We start from the raw sequence: 21,472 nt of genomic DNA, 5'->3' as shown, positions 1-21,472 counted from the left end.
TTCTCTCTCTCTCTGTAGATTTTTCTCTCTCTCTCTCTCTGTAGATTTCTCTCTCTCTCTCTCTCTGTAGATTTCTCTCTCTCGCTGTAGATTTCTCTCTCTCTCTCTCTGTAGATTTCTCTCTCTCTCTCTCTGTAGATTTCTCTCTCTCTCTCTCTGTAGATTTCTCTCTCTCTCTCTGTAGATTTCTCTCTCTCTCTCGCTGTAGATTTCTCTCTCTCTCAGACTTTCTCTCTATTATTTCTCACTCACCACCACCTCCTCGAAGATGCTCTGTAACTGTGTCTCCATGGAAACCGCCATCTCCACCACCCGAGCTCTCGTCCCCCTTTCAGTCCATGGACATTTCTCCCAATTTCCGGTTCCGGTCTCACTCGTCCCGTTGTCTCTCATCTTCCGTCGGACCTCACGGTCTGAACATTTGGTTCCGGTCTGGTTCGACGCTCCATTGTAACGTGTGTGTTGGGTTAAAGACTCCTTTTTGTTTGGGAGTTTGAACCCGATTCAAAAAACAAATGTTTGAGAAGATTCGGCTGCGTTTTTAGTGCTGTCCCGCACTAGAGACTTTTATATTGAGCTGAGGAGAGAGGCGTCAGGTTGCGGGGGGGGAGCTCGTGTTTAAAATTTCCTCCAAATTTGATTAGAATGGTCCAGATTTTGCTGTCAAATTAATGGTGAGGCTCATGGTGCTCGCTGTCATTTATATAAATGGTGCTCGCTGTCATTTATATAAATGGTGCTCGCTGTCATTTATATAAATGGTGCTCGCTGTCATTTATATAAATGGTGCTCGCTGTCATTTATATAAATGGTGCTCGCTGTCATTTATATAAATGGTGCTTGCTATTATTTATATAAATGGTGCAGCAACTTCAGGAGAGCAGCAGATGCGCGGTTAAACACGGAAATCCAAAAGTTGCTGTCGGAGATGCGCCGCTCCGCTGTTAGCTTTGCAAAAACGGCATCTCGCTGTCTGCCTCACAGTTGAAATGCGTTGAACGGTGTGAAGTTGATGTATTTGCATGGTAGATACCAACTAAACTGGCCACAGAAAGTTAAGCCTTGTCCATTTCAGTCTAAGTATCCTTTTAACAACGTGATAAGTGTTAATTTACTGCCTGTCAACCTGCCTGGCATTGAAAATTTACTATTACAAGTGTGGACTCTCAATCCTTCTGGATTTAATTGTTGGAGTTTTTTTTTTTAATTAATTTTTTTTATTTTTCCTTTTTTTCACCCTTAATTCCTCTCTTTCTCTTTCTGTACCTGATTTGACATTGAATTCGCCCCCTCTAATTTACACTTCCTTCTCAGTCCTTGCACTGTTAATTTCACAATCCTTCAATCTGATTGGTTAAGGAGATACACAGTTGCTTGCCCTGTTCACTCAGGTCCCAGATGCCCTGTAGAGGGCGCCGCATCATTTCCATCTCACACTTCCAGCAACTTGCGGCTCAAAATATCATTGAGATTAAATGGGCAAGGTCAAGCCTAACTAATGGTGGACGCCGTTCGTTGCTCTGCTCTGGGCCAATACATCCAAACATAAAATGGGCGTATTATCAATGTAATCAATTAGGGCCCAAGGAAAGCGCTGAATCCACCCCAGTATATCTCTTCTTTAGGTATGAAAATTCAAGTTTCAACTCATTTAACCATCATTCATTCATGCACATTTGGCACAGCATATTTAAGAACAGTGATCAGGGAAACTTTTCAATGTTTAATGTGACTTGTACTAAGCCATAAAAATCATTCAAAGACACAGCAAATACAGAGCAGGTGTCACTGAGGATAAATTTTTAAGAACGCTCACAAAATTGCAATAAAATGCCAGAAAAATGACTGTTTCCCGCTGCAGCTGAAATCGTTATTTGAACAGAGCCTCTGAGCAAGCACAATTGCAGTAAGCTCTCGTACGAGGCTCTGTAACTTGGAGGTGGAGCCATTTTTATGGGCGGAGATACTTTTGTGCGGAGGGATCGATAGATGATTATTAAGGCGATTTGGGCGTGTTGTACGTATGCATGTAACTGAATTCCGCCCAAAATTCAGCGATCATTTAGGTATTTGATTTGTGCCTCGACTGCGCATGTATCTGGGCACAAATACTCAGGAAATTGCAGGCCATAATGTCGTAACATAATTGGGGTCTAATTTCAATCTAATTAACAGCACATTGACAGTGTTTCTCATATCAGTACAAAACCTATATCTGCCAACCTACAATTCTCAGAAAAGCTGACAATTCAATTAATGATGTGCAGCTGAAAAAGTCCTGAATAAAGTCCTATGACCAACTCCACTGCTTGAAAGTAGGAGAATGAGTTAAATTCCTTTTTAGTTAATTGAATTTCAGAATTTTTACGACTGTTTTGTGATCACATTCCGCAATTCATTTCTCCTGTGAAAATTTTAATCCAATGGCCTTGTGTATGACATACAAAAAGAAGTTGTTATTAATGAAAGAGCAATTTGACATAAATTTGTCATGATTTTAAGCTGCAGCTATATCCAATATTCTATTAGTTGTATTATGCAACTAACAGTGTCATTTTTGCAGTGGTGCATTTAGAATTTTTTGATGGGCGAAGTAAGGGATAGAAACAGAGGATCACAGAGACTGAGTTAGAGAGAATGGCAGGTATAGAGAAACAGAGTCTGAGTTAGAGAGAATGGCAGGCGTAGAGAGACTGAGATAGAAACATAGAGAAGGATAGAGTGAGAATGAGAAAAACTGAGATAAAGACAGAATGATAGTGTCAGAGAGACAGTGACAGGGACTTAAATAAAGACAGGATAACAGAACAAAGAGAATGATAGATTCAGGTCCAGAAAATATCAGGGATCGCGACAGAGAATGACAGGAGTAGGGAAAAAGAGGAATGGGAAAAGCTGATAAACAGTTAAGGTGACACAATAGTGCTGGCTGCTTGGGAGGCTGCACATGTCTTACATAAATGGGGAATGAATGAGAACTAACAAGAAGTTGCAGCACTGCCAGGAGAGCAGAGTGATCCCAGGATTTTCCATCATGCTTGCAAAACTACTGGGGCTGCTCCTCTCGCAGCCATGGCAGTGAATGATCTAAAGTGTCTGGGCTCCACTAGATTAACACCAACTCAGTAATCTCCAGGTAGGAAACAGCAGTTTTTTTTTAAAAAATCATTTTTTCCAATTTTCTTTTCTGATGATTCTCTGTAAGATGCAGACACAAGTTTTGCTACAATCTCAACCTGTTATTTACCACCATTATTGTTTGATTTAAGCTGTCCCAAAATAAGCTGATTTATGGACCATGCGAATAGGAGCTAGAAAAATTCACCTTCTATGGAGGAATTCATAGGCCTGTTCCCTGCAGCGACACCAGCCTTTTCTAACACTGACTCAGAACCTGCAAACTAGGTTTTGACCAATTTTTAACCAGGAACCTAAAAAAGGAGTCATAGAATCTTACAGCACAGAGGGAAGCCATTCGGCCCATCGTGCGTGTCCTGGCTCTTCGAAAGAGCTATCCAGTTAGTCCCACTAATAATTTTTATATATCCTGGTTTGCAAGGACATTTGTGACACTTATACGCAGTTGAAGTCTCCTTAAATGTGATGCAAGTTCAAGTGGCAGAATTTACAAGTTCAGATAGGCTAAGGAAGAGGAGGATACGGACTCAGGTGGCCTGAGTTGTTACTCGTAGTTTCTGCCTTTTTGAGGCCAGAGCTGATGTCCGAAGAAGTTTCAGATTGGACTAATCTTATTTTCCCCAAAACAGCAGGCTCTCCAGCCCCTATGTGAATAGCACAAACCGAAGTGGAAATGCTGACTGTCCACGCAAAACGCGGACTATTGGCAACAATGGAAGTGTAACTGCGTTGCAAAGCATTTTCTCTGGAATGACATTAGTAGCTGGAAAGTCAAAATTGTTGCAGGTTTTTCTTAAAATCTGTGAAGTATATACCAAGCATTGGAACTAGCAGCAATATTATTGGAAGGCGAGAGTAGGCAGATTCCTATGTCACTCTGTAATGTGCAGATTTCTTGCAGCATTTTCACTTCCTTGTTGACTTTCTGTTGAAGCTTAAGCCTGTATGCTTGCAGCTTTCCAATGTGCCGGTTCCAGATTACTTTATTATCAAATAGAATTGACCAGACCAAGCCTGAGATTTAAGGACTTAGAAAGGGAACAGGAGAGCACAAAATTTGAAAGAAACATTCAAAGCTAGATCAAGAGATTTCATGTAGTCCAACTGAGTGAATATACTAATGATGGAACGTGTTCAAACAAAATAGGGTAACTTTTTGCAAAGCAAGCCTCGGAATACAGGTCTGAGTAGCTGAATCATTTGGGGCAGGAACACTTTTAACACTCTGTACTGCTCTTCTGGTAAGGACTTGATTAATTTTAGCGAGGCCGAAATTTATGGTATTTCTCAGTGCTGCAAGTATGTACTTCTGTCCAAAGAAACAGTTGTTAATGATCAACCACATGATAGTAAAAGAAAGTGGACTGGTTTCAAAAGAAGTAGTGAGCTGTACGTTGTGCTTCGCAGACTTTAACAAACAGAGAGGGCAATCAAGGATAATCACTGGCTAGCAAAGATCCAAGCATCTCTACTACATGTGCTGCCTTGTGCCATAAAAACCAAATCAAAATTGCACATGTATACCTGGCAGCCTTCGAGCCCTGCTTATGCTGTTTCCAGCGCCCTGGAAACTGCTGGATGATTCTCTCTCAATTAAGCATTGCAAGTCATCTCTTCTGCACGTGGGCTGAAGCATCGCATGTGTGCAGAAAAGGTGACTTGCAGAGCTTTGTGGGATGATTTGATATGCTTCAAAATAAGCAGATTTTTCACCCCCCCCCTCCCCCCCACAACCATGGCAGCACAAATGGGGGCCAGAAACCCTGGTCATTCGTGTGAAATGCAAACGGTTGGCAACTGTGAAGTAGCCTGGTGCCAGAGGAATAAAGGATGTGTGCGGACATGCAGGACTGGCGGACATCACTGAAGATAACGTGGGGCGAGGACACTGAGGGATTTGAAAGTGGGGAAGAATCTTGAAGTTAATTTGCCAGTGGAGCTTGGACAGGGTGGAAGCGCAGGGCCTTGTATGGGAGAGAACGTTTTGAATGAGGTGGAATTTATGGCTGGTTGAGTGGAAGGAGAGTATTAGAAAAGTCAAGTCCTGAGGTGACAAAAGCATGATTTACAGTTTTGGTGGTGGTGGGAGAGAAGTTTTAAAGTTCCTTCTCACTAAACTGCTGAAGTGCTAGATGCCCCTTTAAAAAGAAAAAAAGATTTTTCAAATTACAAATAGTTTGCCCATGACAGATGGCCGCCACCATGACAGCAGGATAACTTTTAGTGGGCAAAGGAAAAAGGCATCTACGGATATAGAGTGCAATTTTATCTCTCCATACCTGATCCTTGCTATTTTTGTTAGCGAGGGACGTATTAATACAAACCCGGGGCCAGATTTTGCTGAAAAAATAATGGCATCTGAAAGACACACACCGTTATCAATGGTCAAATCGGCCAGCAACTTGTAGTGAAGAAGAAATATCTCATGAATTGCGAATTGCCACAAATTGCTGGCCGATTTGTGCCGCTCTGCTGTTAGCTTCGCGAAAATGGCATCTCGCCCTTAACCTCCCCGTGATTTTCATGAAGTTGTTGCATTTGCACATTAATTGTCCATTAAACTCACCACAGAAAGTTAAGTCTAGTAATTGACAGCATATGTACCATTTTAACAATGTAATAATTGTTAATGACTGCCAATCAATCAATCATACCCAGAAAGTAAATAATTATAAGTGTGGAGTCTCATTCCTTCAGGTTGTGAATTGTTTTAGGAGATTTTAAAAATGTCAAATTTTAGATTTTAAATTTTTCTTTCTAACTTTTCCATCCTGTCTCTTTTTACTCTCTCGTAATCCAATCTTTCCTTTCCTCTCTTTATTTCTATTTCTGTACCTTATTTGACATTGAATTCACCCACTCTAATTCACCCTCCTTCTCAGTCCTGCCTCTTTATTTCTCAATCCTTTAATCTCGTTGGTTAAGGAGCTACATTGTGGGGTAATTTTTAATTTCCAGCCTGGAAAGGAGCAGGGAGGGAGATTTCTGGGTGCGAAACCCGGAAGGAAAGTGGGCGGGTCGCGATCGCCTTAATGAGGCCCATCAATCGCACTTCCGGGTTTTGTACCCGGCAGCCAGCCTGATTGACAGACTGGCTGGCTGTCGGGCAGGAAGGCCTGCTGGCCGCAGCCAGGGTTCAGAGGGAGAGAGGGATCATACACTAGGGAGACGATCGGGGTTGGGGGGGGGGGCAGGGAGAAGGTTGGGGGGTTGCCGGGGAGAAGATTGGGGGGGGGCGGTGAGAGAAGATTGGTGGGGGGGGGGGGCGGGTAGAAGATCTGGAGGTGCTGAGGAAGAGATTGAAGGGCTGAGAAGAAGATCTATGGAGTTCGGATGAAGAGTCAGAAGTAGGTAGGGGTCCACCATCGAGGGGGGGGGGCGGCCGATCGCGGGGGTCCTGTCAGCCAGGTGAGCTTGTTGGGCCTGAATGAGGCACTCCTGCTCCTCCGGCCCTCAGGCGGGCTGCTTTGTCTTGGATGGTGTTGAGCTTCTTGAGTGTTGTTGGAGCTGCACTCATCCAGGCAGGTGGAGAGTATTCCATCACACTCCTGGCTTGTGCCATGTAGATGGTGGAAAAGCTATGGGGAGTCAGGAGGTGAGTCACTCGCCACAGAATACCCAGCCTCTGACCTGCTCTTGTAGCCACAGTATTTATGTGGCTGGTCCAGTTAAGCTTCTGGTCAATGGTCACCCCCAGGATGTTGATGGTGGATCGGAATTGGAATGGGAAGCGATGGGAAACCCGAACAGTACCGTTAAATTTATTTTATCATCCCAGTATACAAAATATTAAGTACCTCAAGTATCTCAATGAGGTACATTTCCCTTTTAAGTATTGGCCCGCTGGCTTTAAATGGGGGTGGGACTTTCTGGTGTCTACTCTCCATACGCAGAAAAACCTGCCTGGGTTAAAACCAGAAGTAGGTGTGTTGGAGCCGGGATGCGGTCCTGCTCTGAAAATGGAGAATTTTTACTCCCCACCAGCTCCCCAACCCTCCCGTTCTTGGGGGTTGAAATTTACCCCTGTTTGTCTCATTGTTCACCAAGCTGCCAAGTGCTCTATTGCCCTCGCTGTGCCATTATCAGCTCACACTTTCAGCAACTTTGTGGGCAAAAATGTTAAAACCTAATGGTGCATGAACAAGTCTAACTAATGGGGCATGCTGCGAGACGCCCAGCTCCAGCAAAATCTGGCCCCCCATGTGCAAATTCAATTACATTTGTGTAAATTGGTGAATTTACCTCTTGACAGCCCGTTAAGAGCTACAGCGGCAGTGACCCACAAAGTTGGCAGCCCACCTCAATTTTTGGGCTACGAGAGGTACATGGCTGAATGGCAGGGTGAACCTGTGAGGGGAGAAATAGGGCGCAATGCAAGGTATATAAATTAAATAGATAGCAGGCCTCTATTTTTAATATTTCCCGGTGATCAAACGTAGCATCATCTAGGGATGTAGTGTACGTATCTCTATGACACTGTATGTCGAGGCATCATGTGTATCCTGAAATTGATTCTCATGGGCAAAATAATAGACAATTGTTTTCTCGTTAAAGTTTACTTCATGACAGTATTGCAGTCCTTATACAGGACATGCAATAAATGAGGGCGAACAGGCAGAAGACTATGCTGGAAAATCCACAAATACCACCCATCAGCAGTTGCCATTATTGGACTTTGTACTTTTACAGCATGGAGGGGATCACAAGAGCATTTGAGTTGGAAAACAATTTATAATTGTTCTGTTGTCACTATATAAAGCAAGTTGTTCTTGTCACTCTGATCTTTTTGTATTTTGCTCATGACCACATTTGCTCTTTGTCTTCTATGTTGTCTTTCAAGTCTGCATGAAATAGTTCAACTGACTGCTTTGTTTTATTGTTAGTGAATCAATTTTTTTTTGCTTCTTGTGTGCTGGAAATTTGTTTAATTCATTTTAGCAAATATACGTTCCCTTACTATTTTTCTTTCATTTTTCAACAATTCTTTTCTCTGTCTCCCCCGTTCAAATCTCCAGCTTCTTATTCCTAAAGCTCTTCTTTTCAGGTCCTGGAACTCGCCTCAAGATTCTGTAGCTGTCGGGCTGGATGGAAGAACGAACACGAGGAGATGCTTTGATCCTTTGTAGTCAGTGATGAAAATCATGTTATGTCGGTGGTAGTGTTGCCTCCTCCCCAGGTACCTCGATGTAGTTTTTTAGCTTTTTGTGTTATTTTCTCAGATCCAGCATCTCCGGTCACTCTTGTAAGTGGACTTTATAACCCCGACAATCAGAAGTGCACCTTTTACTAACCAATATCTAGTTCAGTGACAGCGAAACCCAGCGATCGTAATAAAGAACCCTTATCTCGTATACCGGCTACTGTAATATTGCACATGTCGGCACGTGCATTCTTCTCTCTTTATGGAAAACAGACTGAAAAGCACTCTGTTGAGACAGGAACAGCTTCGGGTTTATTTTTTATAAAGTCCACGAATGAACAGTATACAGTTTTCACACTGCGTACTATTATTTACCTTACGCTCTTTGATTATGAAAAATAATAAAAGACACAACTTACTAACTCTTTTAATATTAACCTACTTTCTCTAGCTAAACTGAAGCTAGCGGGCCTAGACTTTGAAAATATATATATGTTCTTGCTGCCTTTGTGATAACACAGCTTGCCCTCTGGGTCTGTGTCTGTGAGAGAGAGTTATCTGTCACCTGCCTTATGATGCGTGAGATGCCAGGGACAGTTCAACTCACAAAGCTGTCAATCAGAGTTATTACCCCTTGGTGTGTGAACATGAGGCTCCTCAGCATCTGTCTTAGCTAAACCCCCCCCCACCCCGCTGTGAAAATGGAATGGAATGACACATAGACCCACAGGTGACACAAGAGAGCCATCTTCTCACAATGGCATAAAATGCATGAGATTGTACAAAACATTAATTGGGGGTAATTTTGACTTAGTGTAAAACGAGCAATAGTGAATCGGCAGCCCATTTTACATCTCTTCTGATTTTTATTTCCATTCAAGCACAATGCAGTGAGGATGTGCAATGACTTCATCAACTATGTATAAGAATGTACACTCTCATAAAAATGTGTATGAATCTACAATGACTTCAGAAAAATATATGTGAATGTACCTATAATTGTGCAATGGCTTCATAAAATATTTGTGAATGTACACCTATATGCATAATGGCTTCATAAAATGTGAATGTACTCTCTTGACAACCTAATTTTAAAAAAAAGAAATAAAAAATCTCCAACGTGGCAAGAGCAGGATCTATTCTGATGTTTGTTCATTTTCAACCCCAGGGAAACACATTTCAAGGCTCCTCTTGCACCAGGAAGCCGGCCTGCTGACATCGGCTGAAACAATATTTGTAATTATGGGTGTGTCACGAAGTGGAACAGATGTTAATCTGAATGCTAATCAAAATTGATCATGTTATTTGTTGACTCGAACATGTTTAGTCATCGTTTCAGCTAGTCCTGGCTGCTGCTCCACAGAATGGAGATAGCCCCAAAACTAATATCACTGGAAGTGCTAACTGGTGTGAGGAGAGACCTGCAAATGGCAGGTACCCATGGCATTGAAAATTAACATGTAATCAGAGCTATGTCCTGCTGTAAGAAAAGCATTATTCAAGTTTTCTATAATTTTGTTAACATTCTTAGGGAAAAGCATTATGTTAGCTTTCTCTGTGAACAAATTGTAAACAATTTTACAACACCAAGTTATAGTCCAGCAATTTTATTTTAAATTCACAAGCTTTCGGAGGCTTCCTCCTTCCTCAGGTGAACGAAATGAAATCCTCGAAATGAAATCGCATTTATAATTCACAGAACAATGCTTGGTGATTACAGACAGTTTTTTCAACTGCCCGTTGCCAAGGCAATCAGTGTGCAGACAGACAGGTGTTACCTGCAAGGTCTCAGATAAACAAAGGCCTTCTATTTATCCAAAACAAGCTTTTGGGTTACTTTGTGAAGAGAGGGCCTCTTTGACCATAAGAGATAGGAGCAGGAGTAGGCCATTCGGCCCCTCGAGCCTGCTCCGCCATTCAATGAAAACATGGCTGATCTGATTTTTACCGTAACCCCACTTTCCTGCCTTTTCCCCATATCCTTTGACTCCCTTGCTGATCAAAAATTTGTCTAACTCAGCCTTGAATGTATTCAATGACTCAGCCTCCACAGCTTTTTGGGGTAAAGAATTCCAAAGATTCACAACCCTCTGGGAGAAGAAATTCCTCCTCATTTCCGTCTTAAATGGGCGGCCTCTTATTCTGAGACTATGCCCCCTGGTTTTAGATTCCCCCATGAGGGGTAACATCCTCTCAGCATCTACCCTATCGAGTCCCCTCAGAATCTTATATGTTTCAATAAGATCTCCTCTCATTCTTTTAAACTCCAATGAGTATAGACCCAACCTGTTCAATCTTTCCTCATAAGACAACCCTTCCATACCCGGAATCAACCTAGTGAACCTTCTCTGAACTGCCTCCAATGCAAGTATGTCCTTCCTTAAATAAGGGCACCAGAACTGTACGCAGTACTCCAGGTGTGGTCTCACCAGCACCCTGTACAGTTGTAGCATGACTTCCCTGCTTTTATACTCCATCCCCTTAGAAATAAAGGCCAATATTCCGTTTGCATTCCAGATTACCTGTTGCACCTGTATGTTGACTTTTTGTGTTTCATGTACGAGGACACCCAGATCCCTCTGTACCACAGCATTTTGTAGTATTTCTCCATTCAAATAATATTTTGCTTTTTTATTTTTCCTCCCAAAGTGGATGACTTCACATTTTCCCATATTATATTCCATCTGCCAAATTTTTGCTCATTCGCTTAACCTGTCAATATACCTTTGCAGACACTTTGGGCCCGATATTAGCACCTGCTATCGGGTGCGTTCCTGGCGGGGGGCTCCGAAAATCGGGGAATCCTGGAGCGGGTCGGGAGCCCGGCTCCAACCCGTCCGCTTCCGGGTTCCCCACAGACGCGCTGACGTGCGTGCACAGTCCCCGCATGTGGGACTCGCGCAGGCAATTAAAGCCAGCAGGGCGCCACTTGACAGTATTTATGTAGTTATTTCAGGTCATTAACAGACCTGACTAAGGGAATATTTCAGGAGGGGTGGGATTTTACAAACAACTGGGACTGTTTCCCGTACTGGGTGAAACACTCCCAGTTCAAATGGACGTGTTGCAGCAATCAGCCTGTGGCAGCTGCAAAGGTCCATTTGACAGGTGGGGGGGTGGGGAGACCCTCACTCATTGCAGGAGGCCACTCTGTCACTTGGGACAAAGTTTGGCCTCCACCACCCTCCTCCTAACAATCAAATTCACCAACTTGCACACTTACCCCGGGGTCGAGAGACATGTACCTACCTTGCGGACCCCCTCAGATGTACATCTTCCGGATTGGGGCCGCCATAGCTGCAGTCATGACCTCCTCGGAGGGCGAACAGCATCACCAGCCACGCCGTCCACCTCTGACACGTGGAGCTCCACAACACAGTGCTGTGACACATCCACCTGCACAGCAGGAGGGAGGGCAACCGCAGAGAGAGATGCTTCGCAGAGGACACTACCCTCACCACAGGGTCCACAGACCGAGGCTTAGCTTCCTGGACCTCTCTGAGCAGCAGTGCACACGGAGGCTCAAAGTCACTCGACATGTAGTCGTGGACATCTGCAGCCTCCTTCATGCCGAGCTGCTCCCGGCTGGCCCCAGCACCATCTTCTTACCTGTCGCTGTCAAAGTCACCACTGCCCTCAACAACTTCTCCTCCGAATCCTTCCAGGGTGCCACCAGGGACATCGCCGACGTCTCTCAGTCGTCTGTACAAAAGAGCCCTGTAAATACACCTACACCCACTCTGCAGTGACACAATGGGTGGCATCAGGTGTGGGTCTTCATTGTGATCCTCAGGAAAGGGCATTATTGCACAAACCAGGCAAGATTCGCAAAGACGTGGCAGTAGTGGTGCCAATATAATATGTGATGTGAGTTGGTCAGAAATTAAATATAAGTAAAAACCATGACAAACCCACAAACACCCTTGTGCATCCCCTTCATTCTCACGACACGTTTGCCTTACGCTGCCTACTGCACATATGTGACGCATGCCCTGTGGCTGCAGCACAGGTAGTGGCAGGTTGAGTGAGGCTGACTGTGAAAGAGATGCATGAGAGGGTGAGTATGAGATAGAGCCATGAGATTGTATGAGGATTGGGTTGAGTGGTAGTGGTGGGATGAGTACTGGCGAGGTGAGTAAGTGCAGGTAAGATGAGGATGAGCTTTGAGTGGGTGTGAGGGGTGATGTGACAGAGTAGTGTTGGCAGTGCAGAAGGAGATGTGGGGTGGGGGCGGTGATGTGGCAGACGGAGTGTAGGGGAATGAGTAAGTGTACTCACTTTGGCTGACCTACTTAGGTCATTGGAGCACCTCCTGCACTGTATGCAGGTGGGCGATATGTTGGTGGTGCAGGTGACCTCCTTTGCCACCTCGAGCCAGGCCTTCGTGGTGGCAGAGGCAGGCCGCTTCCTCCCGCCCGCCGGGGGGAAGATCTCTGTCCTCCCCCTCCTCCTCACCCCATCCAGTAAGAGCTGGAGTGATCATTAAACCTGGGAGCAGCCTTCCCCCTGGGCTGCTCCATGCTGTAATTTTTCCTATTTGTTGCAGCATCAGTCAGTGGAGGACTGCCCCTTTAAATAGAGCTCCTCCAGCTAACAGACCTAACTGCGCATGCGCAGTCAGCCCGACGCGCAGCTCAGCAGCGGGGAACCCGGCCGACCAGGTAAGTGGCTCCAATTAGGCTGCAATCACGCGCGGGGCAGACTGATTTCACCGGGCGCGTTACCCTTGCGCCCAATAGACCCCCCACCGCGAACCCGCAGCCCTGGTAATATCGAGCCCTTTGTGTCCTCATCGCAACTTGCTTTTCCACCTATCTTTGTATCATCAGCAAATTTGGCCGCAAGACACTCTGTTCCTCCATCAAAGTCATTGATATATATTGTAAATAGTTGAGGCCCCAGCACTGAGCCCTGCAGCACTCCATTAGTTACAGATTGCCATTTTGGAAATGACGCTTTTATCCTGACTCTTTGTTTTCTGTTCGTTAGCCAATCCTCTATCCATGCCAGTATATTACCCCCAACACCATGAGCTCTTATCTTGTGCAGTAATCTTTTATGTGGCCCCTTATCGAATGCCTTTTGGAAATCCAAATATACTGCATCCATTATCCACCTTGCCCGTTACTTCCTCAAAGAACTCTAATAAATTTGTCAGACACGATTTCCCCTTCATAAAACCATGTTGACTCTCCTTGATTGTATTATGAATCTCTAAATATCCTGCTACTCCTTCCTTAATGATGGATTCTAGCATTTTCCCAATGACAGATGTTAGGCTAACTGGTCTATAGTTACCTGCTTTCTGTCTCACTCCCTTCTTGAATAGGGGTATTATGTTTGCGGTTTTCCAATCCGCTGGGACCTTTCCAGAATCTAGTGAATTCTGGAAGATTACAACCAATGCAACCACTATCTCTGTAGCCACTTCCTTTAAGACCCTCGGACGCGAGCCATCAGGTCCAGGGGACTTATCAGCCTTTAGACCCATTAGTTTACCTAGTACTTTTTCTCTAGTGATAGTCATTGTTTTTAGTTCCTCCCTTCCCTTTGCCCCTTGATTTTCTACTATTATTGGTATATTATTTGTGTCTTCTACTGTGAAGATACAAAATATCTGTTCAATTCCTCTGCCATTTCCTTGTTTTCCATTATTATTTCCCCAGTCTCATCCTCTAAGGGACCAATGTTTACTTTAGCTACCCTTTTCCTTTTTATATACTTGTAGAAGCTTTTACTGTCAGATTTTATATTTTTTGCTAGTTTACCCTCATAATTTATTTTCTCCCTCTTTATTATTCTTTTAGTCATTCTTTGCTGGTTTTTAAAGTTTTCCCACTCTTCGGGCTTACCAGTAATCTTTGCCATGTTGTATGCTTTTTCTTTTAACCTGATACCATCCTTTACTTCCTTAGTTAGCCATGGTTGGTTCACCCTTTTTGTGGAGTCTTTCCTCCTCACAGGGATATATTTTTGTTGCAAGTCATAAAATATCTTTTTAAATGTTTGCCACTGCTTATCCACCATCATACCATCTAATCTGTTTACCCAGTCCACTTTAGCCAATTCCGCCCTCATTCCTTTATCATTGCCCTTATTTAAGTTTAATACAGTAGTTTTAGACCCTAGATCCTCGCTCTCAAACTGGATGTGAAATTCTATCATGTTATGATCACTGCTTCCCAAGGGATCCTTTACTTTGAGATAATTAATTAATCCTGTTTCGTTACCCATTACCAGATCCAAAATGGCCTCTTCCCTGGTTGGTTCCCCGACGTATTGGTTTAAGAAACAGTCCCTAATACACTCTATGAACTCCTCCTCAGGGCTATTTTTGCCAATTTGATTTGTCCAATCTATGTGAAAGTTAAAATCACCCATGATTATAGCATTAACTTTTTTACAAGCCCCCCTTATTTCCTGATTTATATTTTGCCCTACAGTGTAGCTACTGTTAGGGGGCCTATATACTGCTCCCACCAATGATTTCTTTCCCTTGCTATTTCTTACCTCCTCCCAAATTGATTCGACATCTTGATCTTCTGAGCCAAGATCATTTCTCACCATTATACTAGTTTCATCCTTTATTAACAGAGCTACCCCACCACCTTTACTTTTTTTCCTATCCTTCCAAAATGTTAAATAACCCTGAATATTTAACTCCCAACCTTGGTCACCTTGTAACCACGTCTCTGTAATGGCCACGAGATCATACCCATTTGTTTCTATTTGTGCCGTCAATTCATCTATCTTATTACGAATGCTGTGCGTATTCAGATAAAGAACCTTTAATTTTGTCTTTTTACCATTTTTTCCTACCCCAGCCCCATTTGCTAGCGCACTCTTATGTTTGTATGCTCCATCCCTTCCTGACACACTCTGTTTATCATTACTCCCATCACTTTTCTGTATTACTTTCTTGTCTTTTCTCTTTATCAATCTAAACTTTGCCCCACCTGAGCCCTCCCCCACTCTATTTAGTTTAAAGCCTTCTCTACCACCCTAGTTATTCAGTTTGCCAGAACACTGGTCCCAGCATGGTTCAGGTGAAGCCCGTCCCAATGGAACAGCTCCCTCTTTCCCCAGTACTGGTGCCAGTGCCCCAAGAAATGAAACCCACTTCTCCCAGACCAATCTTTGAGCCATGCATTCATCTCTCAGATCTGATTTACCCTGTAACAATTTGCTCATGGCTCAGGTAATAATCTGGAGATTATCACCTTTGTGGTTCTGCTTTTTAATTTAGTCCCTAGCTGCTCAAACTCCCTCAGCAGAGCCTCTTTCTTAGTCCTAAATATGTCGTTGGTACCTACATGGACCACGACAACTGGATCCTTCCTTCTCTTTGAGTAATGAGCATCTCATTTCCAGTTCATAACATGGGTAAAGGGAGTTTTCCATACTTTGGTAGGGATACGAGGTGCTTTGAACAGCGATAAGAGTTCTTGATAACTCAGAGGCAATTAATCCTAAGGGAGGTTAATGACATCAGGTATTCTGTTATCTGAGCTGTCCGGAGAGTCTTTGTATGCACAGATCCTGAGCAGTTTTGATAAGGGGGGGTTCGAGTAATGTGAACAACAAATGTTTAAAGACTGAGTCATAGCTTGGAGATAGAGAAAGCTATTGATGTTTGCACACGGCCCATTGAGAGCAAATGAGCTATAAATTGGGCAGCGTAGTGCCCGTTTTGTAGGTGCTACGCGGCCACTGTAGGACCCAAAATGGCATCAGGAATGCGCACGCACACTTCTAGCATGACGTGCGCTGGATGCCATCTTGGTAAAGGCATTTGTGCACGTGCAGATAATGAATGCCGGGAGCATGTAAAGTAGGGAGAATATGCGTTCAATCAGTGTGCAATGCTGATTTAAAGGGACAGATGTGATTTTGGTACTCAACGCTCCAGCTGACGCACTGTCTTAACCTCGCACAGCTGAACAGGTCATAAACAGCATGGAGGACCCCCCCCCACCATCGCTATTTAAAGGGATCATGCAGGATTTACAGGTTAGTTGCTGGATTATTGCTTCTGGCTGCTGATGCATTTGTACCTGGTTTTGGAGGTCTCCTATACTTGAATACTAGGACTAGGGACATGGCCTAAAAATTAGAGCCAGGACTTGCAAGAATGAAGTTAGGAAACGCTTTTATATGCAAAGGGTGGTAGAGGTTTGGAACGCTCTTCTGCAAACGGCAGTTGATGCTAGCTCAAGAGTTAATTTTAAATCTGAGATTGATAGATTTTTGTTAACCAAAGGTATTAAGGGATATGGGGCTAAGGCGGGTATATGGAGTTAGGTCACAGATCAGCCATGATCTCATTGAATGCAGAACAATGTTCGAGGGGCTAAGTTGCCTATTCCTGTTCCTATCTTCCTATAATAAAGTTTCAATACTCTACAAGGAGCGTGCTGGCTAGCTGACAGGCAACAGCAAGGGCACTGGCAGAGTGGCAGGGGTGGCACAGGAATGCTGTCATCCTGAGAGAGGACAGCAGGTTCATGTTCCATGGAGCCACTGCCACTTGCTGCCTCCTGTTATGCGCCACCTTCTCCTGCAAGAAAGCAGGACGTGTGTCGGTGAGTCTCCTGCAGGATGTTTGGGTGATGAGCCTGTCATGGTTGAATAGCTGCCAGCATGTGTGACCTGTGAGTTGTGGGTGTGTGGTTTGCAACAGTGGTAATGTGTGAGGGTGAAAGGAAGCATCTGATTGGAAGAGTTGAGTACCGATTGAAAGAGTTTGTTGGTATGTAGGTGATGGGGGGTGTAGTGCGTGGAGCAGTGGATGCGGTTAGAGGTGCAGTTGTTAGGAGATGCCACTTGACAGTTGACCTTGACTCATGTCAAAGCATTGAACTTCTTCCTGCATTGCATCCAAGTCCATGGTGCTATGCTCTTGGCATTGTCTTCGTCCCCTACTGCCTCGGGAGCATATGTTTGGAGGGCCTCTTGCCCCCTTGCGGATATAGGATGCCCCTCCTTCTGTCCACCTCTCGCACCAAGGCCTCTGGTGCATCATCAGAGAACCTTGGTGCACACTCTCTCGCAGACCTGGTACAAACTCAGATCGACAGATTGGAGGGTGTGGGATTTAGTGGTGCGCAACCTTTATTCAATGTTTTAACATAACTCAACAGTTTGTAAACATAGACATGGGACCTGCATCTATGTTTCACATGTGCGATGTCTGATCTCCATTCAGACTTCTTGCGGACCCGTATCTTATATTTTGCAACTAAGAGTTGCAGGCTGCCTTTAAGAGGTGCTAGCCACTCGCAATATCTGGGCCCCTTGCTGGTGAGCAGCCACTCGACAGTGCAGCTAGGCCTGGCTGCTCGCAGCTATCAGGTAAATCACCAGGCAGCACAAATATCATGTGCTACCTGCATCTGAACGACCGGGTGCGGGTTAACCGCACAACATAACCCCCAATGTGTCTAAAAATATATATAAGTTGGGTGCATCTTCGTATTGATTAGAATGTTCTCGGAGCGAGGTTGGACAGCTCAACTAATCAAGACCTTCGAAAGTGCACTTTGAGGCCTTGTACAGTGATTAACTTTGTTGGGTTGTATTCATCTTATTAGTATGTTTAATTGTACTCCTGTATTTTAACATCTTTGTTACTTATTATAACTTCTTAATAAAGCTATTATACTTTGGAACAAAATACCTTGCAGCCTTTTCGATTAAAGATTAAACCTGTAAAATAGATAACTCACACCTGCTTAACAAGAGGTTGACTCTATTTTGAAACAAATACTTTTTATAGCAAACAATACACAACCACTTTACGTAATCTTTCTTCAATAATTTAAGTATCAGCAGATTATTTGACATAACTCATACTCATTCTTAGAATTTAGTTCTATATGTAATCATCACAGAGATAATAATCTCAATCTACATACCACATAAGGTCACGTGAACCTAACATGTGTACAAATTTGCAGGATGCAAGGAAGTAAGGAATTAGTGGAAGCAGGAGATGTTGGAGAGAGAACGTGTGTGTGAGCAGGAACTGTGTGCCAGCAATTTTTAAAACACTTTGAGAACTTGTGCTTCTCGATGAGAAATATACTCAGAAAATGAGTTCATCACAGGACCCAATGGTCGTTTTTCAAGAGGAGTCTCAAATGAAGGAAAGTAAAGAACTAAAAGTATACAAAATATTATGTGTGGTAAGTATAATGATTGTCTAAAGGAACATGTAGATGATTTTCTTTGTTTTTTGGTTTAAAATAGTTTTAGTAGATTTAATAATTTGAATTTACCAGTACAGAACAAATACCAAACTATGAAGAGATTAGTTGATTCTGAAATTATTTTTCACACTGATATATTCATTTCTGCATACATACATCATAATTTCAATAGAATATACACTGAAAGAAAACCAATCTAACTTGAGAAGATTTTGCTTGCTTTTTATCATGTGAGAGAATAATTTGTCAAGTTCAAAGTTAATTTTAATTTTAACAGTAACAATTTAATCAGTACAGTAGCATTTGCAATAACTTGATAAGAATTATGACTGACTTGATATTATACAATTTTTCTGAACTTCTGTTCATTTGGAGGTGAACCAGCTTCATAACAGTATCAGTCATAAACCCTCAGAATCTCGGATTTATTTACATTGCTTCAGTCAGATAATTTTTGTAATAAGAATTAACAAAAGATATTGTGTTTCACATCTTAAAATATTGCACTTGACTGAAGAAGAAATATCTTTGTAGAGTGATAAGTTATAGGCAACAACATCATTTTTTACCATGTGTGGAAATGCTTCCATTGCTGCCAGTTTACCTCTGCGTAAAAAGATTGATTTGGTTAAAACATGTTTTCTAGAGGTCATGTCACAATGTACTTTCAACTACTTTATCTTTCCCACAGGAAAGAAAGGCCATGATAATGCTATCAATGATTATTTATATGATCAAAGGTTTAAATCCAGTTATACAAACATGAAGCTCATTAACTCTTACCATATACAACCTTTACTCTTACCATATACAACCTTTCTATTAAATAAATTATCTTAAATTTTCCACATGAGCTGTATGCCAAACTTGTAGGCAAATTATATCATAACATCTGATGTACAAGTCATGCCTTCATGGCTGTTTTTAAGGTTTTAAATGCATAGCGGGTATTTTTACACTGGTATGACCATGAACTGATCTGCAATTTCAACAGGAGATAAAAACAATCAAACACAGGTATAAAACAGGAAAAATAGCTTAAGTAAATTTATGAGTATGGTTGCTATAGATTCTACGACCTGTGAAGCACCTTGGTCAAAAGGAAGAAGAAGCTCAACAAAAACAGCAAGGTTGTATACTTGTGACACACTGATGAAGCTAGGCTTCAGTCATCCAATAGGCACTGATGTTATTGTAGATAATGTTTAACATTCCATTTATGGATGTAATCAAACAACTGGACCAATGGCCCAATTTGAAAACAAGGTTTGAATCCGAGTTCTTGGATTCATTGGCAATGAGACATCTGTATTCAATTAATTCTGGATAACTGTGCAACTTGTAGTAAGGAGAGACAAAAATGATGCAACTAATAGACATGAGTACAGAACGTTCAGATCAAAATACTGTCAGTGACTCTGTGGAGTAAATAATTTGGACAATGCCTGGGAAATCTTCCTCATGGCAATGTGAAGCCTCATTGTGAAGGTATAAAAGCTGATATACTGATCCAAAAAGTCTTCAATGTGTATAACAAAATGATTATACCACATGCAATGATATGTACACTAACTAGGATAACCTACATATTATATAGAAAAAGTTTGGTGTGAATTGCTGCGGGAGTTTTTCCGCTCGTCCACTGTAACTTTGACAGAAGGGTCTTGGAAATCCCAGAAGAACAATGTCAATGCCTTGAAGCCATTTACCCGGGGTTTCCGTGGCTCTTTCACCAAAGTTGCAGCAGATGAGTAGGAGAATCTTTCACCCCCAATACGTTTTGTCCTCCTAATATCACAAGAGTGAGAATGGAGAAAGTGTAGATTAGTAATGTATAGAAGAATGTTCTGGATCAATATGAAATCACTGAACTTAAATCAAAAGTTTTTTGCCTACCAATAATCTTGTAGCACTCATGTTGTAAATAGGAATGAATTATTTCTACAAGTTGGATTTTTTTACATGTATTACTGTTGTCACAATAAACATGACATCCAACAGGAAGTGAATATATGGATCAAGAATAACAGCTAACAGAGTTGTTCTGTAAGATACTATTCTGTCAGTAATACGGTAGGTCCCTTCTTGGTAGTTTGTTAAAAATTAGCTAAGCAGCTTGGAGAAATCATTCATTCATAGTTAGCACTTGAATTGAATGTTCACCAGAGCGAGTAATTTGAGGTAGATCACAGCTATTTTCAGAACGTATTGTAGTTTCAACTCCAGACTTTGCAATGATACAAGTGTTTTGCGATGTGTGCAGATTTTGATCAAAATACTTGAGGAGCGTGTGAGCTGTTGCACATTTTTCTCCAGGGGCTAGTGATGCACTGCTGAGAATTATTTGTATTTATCACTTGCTTCATGGATTTAATCTCAACAGAGCATTGTATATGCTATGTCAAGACAAAATAATTTACATTGTACACTTCAGAAAAGGACTATAAATGTGCCACACCTATTTCATAAACAATAATTTTTGCAAGATTTATTGGAAGGATATTTTCAATTAGATACATTTTTTCATCTTTGAACCTAAGATTGCAATGTGCTATACTTAGTAATTTTATGGGCTATTACCATATTTCATCATCATTACCTTGTGTTATCTTGTTGAGCTAATGAGGTGACAACATTTTCTTGGCAGGTGCTACTTGTCTGTTTAGTTGTTGTATCTCTTGGACTTGGACTTGGACTGGGTCTGAAATCTCAGCTGCCTCATGTTGAAGAAAAAGGTGATTTTAGTTTACTGATATTTTACACAACTCACTCGTTCCATGATGTATATTGTTAGCAACTTTACTGTTATATCTGTAGTTTGAAACTAGCCGAGGCCATACCCATACTGTTATACACTCTTATCATGTGACCTGTTCATTAAATTGGTCAATTTTTAAATAAAATAGGGTAATATATAAAATAAATGTTATTATCACTGTGTCTTTTAATTGCTAGAACTGCCATCTAGATTGCCAATAATTTAAAA

The 21,472-nt window shown here is 42.3% G+C and overlaps 2 protein-coding genes across 7 annotated transcripts in view; one reads left to right on the top strand and one right to left on the bottom strand.

The window, feature by feature from the left end:
• med23 (mediator complex subunit 23) overlaps nucleotides 1–361 on the bottom strand; it is a 120,745-nt gene extending 120,384 nt beyond the window's left edge. For 5 of the 6 annotated variants that reach the window (XM_067984535.1, XM_067984536.1, XM_067984540.1 and 2 more), the window contains exon 1: nucleotides 253–361. In XM_067984535.1, coding sequence (XP_067840636.1) covers nucleotides 253–303 — 51 coding nt within the window. In that variant the 5' untranslated portion in view covers nucleotides 304–361. The remainder of the gene's footprint in view (nucleotides 1–252) is intronic. The other variant, XM_067984539.1, reaches the window with a different exon arrangement.
• Nucleotides 362–18,243: 17,882 nt separating this feature from the next.
• LOC137321829 (ectonucleotide pyrophosphatase/phosphodiesterase family member 3-like) overlaps nucleotides 18,244–21,472 on the top strand; it is a 108,411-nt gene continuing 105,182 nt past the window's right edge. Inside the window, exons 1-2 of the mRNA XM_067984533.1 lie at nucleotides 18,244–18,462; nucleotides 21,134–21,221. Coding sequence (XP_067840634.1) covers nucleotides 18,370–18,462; nucleotides 21,134–21,221 — 181 coding nt within the window. The 5' untranslated portion in view covers nucleotides 18,244–18,369. The remainder of the gene's footprint in view (nucleotides 18,463–21,133; nucleotides 21,222–21,472) is intronic.

Source organism: Heptranchias perlo, chromosome 5 (assembly GCF_035084215.1).
Source record: "Heptranchias perlo isolate sHepPer1 chromosome 5, sHepPer1.hap1, whole genome shotgun sequence".
In the NCBI taxonomy this organism is placed as follows: Eukaryota; Metazoa; Chordata; class Chondrichthyes; order Hexanchiformes; family Hexanchidae; genus Heptranchias; species Heptranchias perlo.
This window is presented reverse-complemented; position numbering and strand designations above follow the sequence as displayed.